The sequence below is a fragment of the Branchiostoma belcheri genome, unplaced genomic scaffold (assembly GCF_001625305.1).
Source record: "Branchiostoma belcheri isolate BF01 breed outbred unplaced genomic scaffold, Haploidv18h27 scaffold14, whole genome shotgun sequence".
Classification (NCBI taxonomy): Eukaryota; Metazoa; Chordata; class Leptocardii; order Amphioxiformes; family Branchiostomatidae; genus Branchiostoma; species Branchiostoma belcheri.
The window spans coordinates 3241152-3249954 of record NW_017802824.1 but is presented as its reverse complement, the minus strand read 5'-3'; the positions used below and the strand labels follow the sequence as shown (position 1 = coordinate 3249954).

At 40.7% G+C, this 8803-nt stretch overlaps 1 protein-coding gene across 1 annotated transcript in view; it reads right to left on the bottom strand.

Annotated features, from left to right (window-relative positions):
- The window catches only part of LOC109464550, a 60709-nt gene that overhangs the window by 8499 nt on the left and 43407 nt on the right, over window positions 1-8803 (bottom strand). Inside the window, exon 3 of the mRNA XM_019761553.1 lies at window positions 7859-8008. Coding sequence (XP_019617112.1) covers window positions 7859-8008 — 150 coding nt within the window. The remainder of the gene's footprint in view (window positions 1-7858; window positions 8009-8803) is intronic.

Genomic DNA, 8803 nt, shown 5'->3' with positions numbered 1-8803 from the left:
AGTTCTGCTAAAACGATCCAACAAATAAAGTTTGACAGTGCATCGCGACTTTTTTTACGTAGTTTTTTTTTAAGTTTTTTTTTGGTTTCTGCTAAAACGAGCCAACAAATTAAGTTTATCAATGCATCGGGACTTTTTCAAGGACCCGTCCACCTGTTTGCTTGTGGACAAATAATTCACTAATTTTTTTCAAGTGAATTTAAGCTTGAACTATTTCTTTTGTCACCAAAAGTCGTTTTTGCCAGCTAGTTGCGGAAATTTTTGTTTGTTGATTTTTCTTTTACCAACTTTGTAATTATGTATGTATTTTGCTATTGAGTTTTACTGTTGTTTTATGTTTTTGAGTAGCAATCTGTGCTTCTTTGCCTAATACTAAATAAATATATGGGAATAGATAAAACATAAAATTTGTAGACCTTGCACAAAGAATTTACATTTCTTGTATGTTGATCCCCTGCGGTATTCGTCATGTCCGTACCAAAGCCCAAGGTTGGCTTTGATGGATGAGGCAATTAATGAGATACCCGGAGATTTATTCATTACTATCGACTCAATTTTGCCTGTCATGAAGTCCCTGATGTCTAGCTTCAAAAGTAGTATCTAGAGCAGCATGTTTGTAGATGTAGATACGTATGATAGCCGATTGTTGGAACATTTTAGAGTGCAGTCCATGTTACTCATCAACAATTAATGAGATACAAGAAGATTTATTCATTATCTTTTAATCAATTTTGTTTGTCAAGAACTCCCTGATGTCTAGCTATAGCTTCAAAAGTAGTGTCTAGAGCAGCATGTTTGCAGATGCAGATACGTATGATAGCCGATTGTTGGAAGATTTTAGAGAGTGCAGTTCATGTTACTCTTTAATATTTGAAGCAGATATTAATGAGATACAAGGAGATTTATTCATTACTATCGAATCAATTTTGCCTGTCAAGAAGTCCCCTGATGTCTAGCTTCAAAAGTAGTATCTAGAGCAGCATGTTTTTAGATGTAGATACGTATGATAGCCGATTGTTGGAAGATTTTAGAGTGAAGTTCATGTTAATCTTTAATATTTGAAGCTGCAATTAATGAGATACATGGAGATTCATTCATCTGTCAAGAAGTCCCTGATGTCTAGCTTCAAAAGTAGTATCTAGAGCAGCATGTTTGCAGATGTAGATACGCATGATAGCCGATTGTTGGAAGATTTTAGAGTGCAGTTCCTGTTACTCTTTAACATTTGAAGCAACAATTAATGAGATACAAGGAGATTTATTCATTACCATTGAATCAATTTTGCTTGTCAAGAACTCTCTGATGTCTAGCTTCAAAAGTAGTATCTAGAGCAGCATGTTTTAAGATGCAGATACGTATAATAGCCGATTGTCTGAAGATTTTAGAGCGCAGTTCATGTTACTCTTTAATATTAGAAGCAACAGGGGGCAGGTGTCTGCTTTGCTTTTCAGTGTAAAGCTAGTAGAAATGTAAATTTAGAGAGCTAGCTAGATCGATGCCTCATGAGATTCAGATTGTGTATAACACATCACCAACGGTGCATGGGTCAAATATAATACTTCTTGGCTTCGAAGGAGGCTGGAAAGATTAATTAAAATATGCAATGCAATTTCAAGGCGGCACAACTGTATTTTGAATGTTAATCTGGTCATTCTTTTAATGTACATTTCTAGAAATAGTAGTAAATTTTGATATCGGATATTTAGTTGTCCAGAACACTTTTGCCGCCCTGAAATTACATTGGGCGCCTTTAAAATGGAACACAGAGAAAGCTATGAATAAGATTAGTTATACAGCTTGAGACAGGCTGATAAAACCATACTTTTTGCAAGCAACTTTTTTTTTACATTCTGATCACGATTCAGCAATAAAACTCTTGGGCAGGTACTTCGTAAAGCGTTCAAGTATGACCAACGAATCATTCAATTCTAGAAAAGCCATGTCATTGATTTTGCAACATCCGATAGCCCCTGGACTTATATACGCGGTGGAGAAGACTGGTCCGTATCATCCATCATGTATATACCGTACATTGCTCAATAAGCCAGGCTGATACGTGGGTGAGTAAGGCTCGTATAAAAAGATTATATACAGATACAGCCAGTATTGCTACGTATCACATACAGTACATTGTTCAAACGGTTGGGTTGTATATATATTGTCGTATAAAGAGACAATATACAGAACAATTAGAATATACAGAAATATATACCTCCGTATCATCCATCATTTATACCGTACATTGCTCAAAAAGCCGGGCTGATACGTGGGTGAAGATACAGCCAATATTGCCTCGTATCACGTATACTGCACATTGCTTAAAACTTGGAAATGATATATGAAGGTATAAGGCTCGTAAAAAGAGAATATACAGAACAATTAGAATATACAGATATAGCCTTTGTGCCAAATGTTTCTATACTCTTTGGAGTCAATACTTTGAGATACGGTAAGACTGCAATATTATTATTTTGGCAAAATGCCAATTGTGCATTGAACTCCTCTCTTCTTTCATTAGTGTCTTAAATGGAAAATGGATCTCAATTATGGATGATTTACACGCACTAGAAAAGTTAATGGATCGTTTAGGTGGTATTTTTTCTAGCGGTTGGTGAACATTCGTCGGAAAGATCTGAAAGCAACTTTACGGGAGAAGTCTCATGATCATTAAAACCCTATGTTTTAGAGATTTAGTTAATGTGATATAGGAAAACCTATTATCTTTTTATGCATGCTACCTATTTCCGGTTTCCTTCCTCTTTAAAAACGGTTTATTTGGAACACGTGTATATGGTTATAGTGCGGTGCGGTCATTTGTAAACTCTGGACTTTAGTATAATAATATGGGATCTGGGTGGTGCAGTCCACCTATTTAGAAGACGCAAGGGTTGATTCTAGGTATTGACCTATACCTATATCTATACATAGATAAAACTCGGCATCATATATTCTCACCTCAGCCTTCTCACCCTGGGCCTTAGGCCTGTAAGGTGTCAGCCTCTTGGTCAGTCTTTTCCACTCTGTTCTATCTTCAGCTAGCTATTTCTTTAACTACTCGGAAGTCTGGCTCCTCTCGTCTTGTGATTTTAATGATCTGGTCCAACCATCTTTATCTTGGCCCGCCAGCTGGTCTTTTCTTTTTAGGTTTCCATAAAGATTCTCTTCACATCTCTAGGCATTATATATTATATTTAAAATTAATTCCATCTGGTAATCCATTTAGTAATATGTACTTACAAAACTTTTCAGGAAATTTTATACGGCTATTTACAATCTACAGCAATGTGTAAACATGGGTGCACTTTGACCCCTGTTCAACGTCGATAGCAAACAGCAAGAGGGGTGTAGTACCACATGTGTATCCTGTAACAAGGTCATGTATGCTGAAAATTGCATTTTAGGGCAAACACATTTACTCAAAGACCTACACTATAACACCCACAAAATGGCAAAAGTTGACCACAATGCTCTCCCCCAAGGTTGTCAAAGTCCTTTAGCAAATTCTAGTTTTGAGGTCACTCATTCAGTACTCTGTGTGCAAATTGTGCATGGCCTAAATGTGCACTCAACCCTATGCCCGTCACGTATGCCGCGCGATTTGACTTGACCGAGCGGCACGGAGAACATTTGTACTAACTCCACCAACAACAGTCAGCCCATCAGCACTGATTTCACGGAATCCTACGTACTCCTGGATAGAACTCCCGTGTCGTTAAAGGTCCGATGAGTCTTCATGCTTGTCACGTTCTCGTGGCGGTTGTGTCGATTTTACTCTGCCCTGTACTGATCCACGCAGCCCGGGAGCACAGAAAGGGTACATCGGTAACCAAACTACGAGATCTTCAGACTAGTTTACATCAGTTTTGCCAAAGGTGGGGATCTACATGGAAGAACACACACCTGGAAGCTGGCTGATGTTAACGAGTCTTGCAGCTGCATGAGGCATGACTTTGTGCACTTTGTAATGCAGGATTCTGTTTTTCGTACCGCCGTTAAGCCCTGTTACACATTCAGAACCTTCCCCCGACTACCAACCAACCATGTTCGGTTGGAGTTCGGCTGACCACTGCAAATATACTCCCGAACACCAACCAACCAACCTCCAGCCGACTATGGCCCAACCGTCCGTCGACACCCAAATTTTTAAACAATTTGAAACATGCAGTTGTCGCCGCTCAGTCGAAAAGTATCCATCCTCACCGAACACCAGCCAACCACAGCCGACCTTGCTCCCGTTCTACTCCAGACCATGGTCGGGGGGAGTTCGCCAGTGTTCGGGAGGCCACATTAGGCTTTGTGTGACAGGGCCTTAACTGCCTGCCTGGTCGGGGGGAGTTCGCCAGTGTTCGGGAGGCCACATTAGGCTTTGTGTGACAGGGCCTTAACTGCCTGCCTGTGTATGGGACGGAGAATTTGAAGAGATGGATGGTGCCCATTACCAAAGCCCCGACCCGCCTGTCTAGTGTTAGACATCGGGGCACGTCATCAGTATACCCGTTACCTCAGGCCCCTCTCACCGCCCATCGTCTGTGGTCACGGCGGTCTGTATCTGTGACAGGCGGCGAGTAGAAAACTGCAGAAGATCGATGTGGTCTCTACGCCATGTCTTTTCATGGTCAACCTGTGTGCGCCGACATGGCTCGTCTAAAGCTACTGGAGATGATCTGATTGTAACGGCTGGCTAACCTGAGACGAGAGTAGAGTTTAGAGTAGACAGTGGGTACAGGCTGATGCTGTGGGCGCCGAAAAGCGAGGTTGTACAAGTGCGTCTGAAATATCCGTGCCAATGTGCTGTGGGCTAACAAAGACGGAGTTACCCGCGAATTCTTTCCATAGCTTTACTGCCACTGATGCAAGTCCAACGTTTTTACAGTTGCTAGACTAAGTTCAAAATTCGTTGCATATATTATAGTCTTACACGATATTACATATAGTAGGGGTGCTTGGACCGGTATGCCTGCCACGTTCCAGTTAACGGGAAAAGAATACATGAAGGAACAAAATCATTAGTCTCGGCCGACCAAAGAAAGCAATTTTTTTGTGGGCACGGCTTTACGCTAAGTATCCCATTAGTTCGTTCCATGGTTGGGTGTCACCACAACCACGCCATTCAAACAGTACTAGCTATTTCCATCTTAGCTCCTCGTCAGCATTTTTTGAAAGCACAAAAGTAGGAAAACTGTGTTGTTTTAATCTCCAAGTAGAGGTTGGTGGGGTAGATAGTTACCTTTCTGTTATTGTCGCTAAGCGACAGAAACAAAGGCCAAGTATGTCCCCCCTTTTAGGCCAATTTCTACTATTTATTCAGCCTGCAAAGGAGTCTGGTGGACACTAGCGAGGTTCCATCAGAAGAGCACCTCTGTAGAACGTACTGCGCCCGTGAGGCCCGTGAGGATTTTTTTCATGGTTTTCTTAGGATATTTCTTTGGACAATGCTGTATCAAAATTTTGCCCATTGCAGACGCTATATTTGCCTACACAACACTCGAAAACTATAGACGGGATTTCATCCTTATATGCGCGAAAATGACTTCAAAAAGGGTGTTCTACCGTAGTGGAATGCATAATGCATTGCGAGTTTCAGCCTGCAAAGGAGTCTGTTAGAGACTAGAACCACGCCACTCATAAAGGTCACCACACGTCAAACATGGCGCCGCCATGTCGTGTGACGTCACGTTCCCGCCCAGCTGGTCTCTCCTCTACCCGTCAGACTGCGGACCTTTGCTTCTTTCATTACGTTCCTGTGGTAGAGGCTGACTCACCTCCATGTTCAGGTCTGATGAGCACTTCATATTCCCTCTCTCAGGGGTAATCATGTCAAATAGTCACCGCACGGCGGTCTGTCACTACGGCATTCTTTCCCATTGCTATGCGCGTTCGAAAAGGTATCGGGTTACAAGACGCTATTTTGGCCTGTTTTGGACTACCCGTAAAATATTTAAAAATACACAAATAATATTTAGGGGCAAATTTAGTCAAATTAAAATGAAATTATCGTCTTAATATCCTTTAAATGTTAGCTTTTTATGTTAAATCAATTCTTTTTTAAAATTTCGCTCAGAAAGACGATTATTTTCGGGTTTCCGAGCACAAGCCATATCACTTTTTTAGGCAAACATCGTTCAAACCTGGCTACGTATATTACCCCAGATCCCCGATTTTTATATTTTTCGCAGACTAAGAATAAGACAAAAAATCGTGTTTTAGGGATTTTTTAATTTCTGATTTTAAGTCTAGTTTTTGTCGACATATTGGTGAAAAAATTGCATTTTTTGACATTTTTCTCACTAAATTACCCATAATTCAAAATTGAGGCCATTTTTCAAAAATCCCTAAAAGACGATTTTCGGGACAACCGTTACGGTCATTTTGAGCCGTAAATGGGGTATGTTTGACTCTCCATGTTTCCAGGTTTGAACGAGTTTTGGAGACATGTCATATCGCCAGAAAGTGTGCATTGTGTTATTCATACTGGCGTTAAGAATCATTACAGTTTTCAAGGTCACCCAAGGATACGACAATAGCTTCGCTACATGTTACATGTCCACCAAAAATAATAGCGGACATGTACTGTCCAGGAAACTGTTTTTATCTATAGAAAAGTGTTGTTTTTTATCTGTTGCAATACACGGAGGTAGAAAGGCTTGTTTTGCCGCTTTATAGTAAATGGCCGCAGGTGACCCCGAAATAGAACGCGGGTTCGATTCGAATTCCCCAGATCGAACACGATCGAACACAGTTCGGGTTCTATGACATGTGGGAACTTTGCAGCCCAGATTTTACCACCGTGCCGATTTCACCACCTGTAACGTCTCCGCGATGTACTGTGAAACAACTACTTTCCGAGCAGAGGTTGGTGGAGGAAGATTTAACCTGATTTCTGGTAGCTATTATGTTATTAACCATGTGTGCCGTATATCTGTTGTCGCGATGCATATGATTTAACATCATGTGAACTTGTCAATGTCATATTTACAAACTAAGAATGCTTCATACCCATGGAAGTGCAACACCGTTCTATTTCTCATTCAAACATGCAATCAAAGACTATCGTTTAAATTTAAAAAAATGCACTTGATCTACTGTATTATACCCTACTTCCTGAGACCGTGAAAACGATTCCTAAAATTATAAAGTAAACTACCTGTGTGTTGCATCAAACCAATGGCCTCTGACCGTATGTCCCAAGCCTCTCAAAGATACATGCGATTTGCACAAAAATCAATAAGCTGGGGATATGGCCACTTGTTCGTCCACCTGTTCCAGGAACTCGGTTATCCTTACGCTGGAAACTTTCCAAATTATTGATCGTCGGTCTTTGGAATCGACTTCCTCTCTCAGTGCGCAAGACAAATGGTACTCAAACAACTGGATGGATTTTGAAAACTGTCAGACGTTTCAAGTTGATATCAATTTCAATTTATAGTTTTTCTGTTGATTACAGCTTCTTTCTTTAGGTTCAGTCGTGGGGAAGACCTCGTAGAGACAAAATTGGCCTCGAACCTCACCCCAGCACAATTATCTTATGTATTTTCTTTCTATTGGTTTTTATGTTTACCGAAGGAAATTGTTTTTGCTCTGTTTCGTCTTCTCCTTCTTCCGTTCCAAACACTGACCTCTAAATTGTCTCTCACCATCAACTGTTGTTGGGTTACATGATGTTGCAGTTTTATAGTAGGAGGGATTTAAACTCCCGTCACAATGCATATGAAAGTGTTTGAGTAAGAATTAACAAAGCAGACCATATGCGAAGGTAAACATGATGCATTTGCTTTGTAAATGTTACCTTTCTAGCATTATTTATTTTGATGTGCTAAGATAAAGAATATAGAATAGAAAAGGGTGAGCTTAAGCTTACGGCAGCTGGCCACAGAGCCGACCTCGTCACTCGCGTCCCCACAGTCGTCGTCATAGTCACAGACGAGATCAGGCGGGATGCACCTGCCGTTATTACACAGGAAGTCCTGCTGCCCCTGCTGAGGGATGTTATTCCTGTTCAGGCATCGACCTGGAAGATCAAACAGCAATGGCACATTGGGATAGTAAAATGTTAAACTTTATTCCAACACAACGAGCAAGGGAGGTCAAATTTTCAACGACCACTGTTGCCTTCATCAGGATAATTGAGGGATGTTATTCCTGTTTGGGCATCGACCTGGAAGATCAAACAGCAACGGTACATTGGGATAGAAAAATGTTGAACTTTATTCCAACACAACGAGTAAGGGAGATCAAATTTTCAACAACCACTGTCGCCTTCATCAGCATAATTGAGGGATGTTATTCCTGTTCAGGCATCGACCTGGAAGATCAAACAGCAACCTTACATTGGGATATTAAAATGTTGAACTTCATTCCAACACAGCGACTAAGGGAGATCAACTTTTCAACGACCATTGTTTCCTTCATCAGGATAATTAATAGCCAATCATTTCCGAATAGACACGTGGCATTTGGGTACATTGGTACATTCGGATCGTGTGGCGTAAAGGCAGATCGAGTGTTCGGCTTAGAACCAAAAGGTACCGGGTTCGAATCCTGCCATCAAAATGTTGAAATGAAATAAAATAAAAATTATGACATAACACTTTCTTATCTACCCGAAAAACAGGAGCTAACTGGCTCATTAGCCTAAGCCTGGTCCGAATTTTGTCTTATTTTGTATTTCAAATCATCATCAGTCCCATAGAAGAAGCATAGAGGCTGTCTGTTAAAAATACTTCAACTTTGTTACGTTTCCTACAGACTTCCTAAAATTATCTTCAACTCATATACATATCAATTCATAGCTTAGGATAAATGC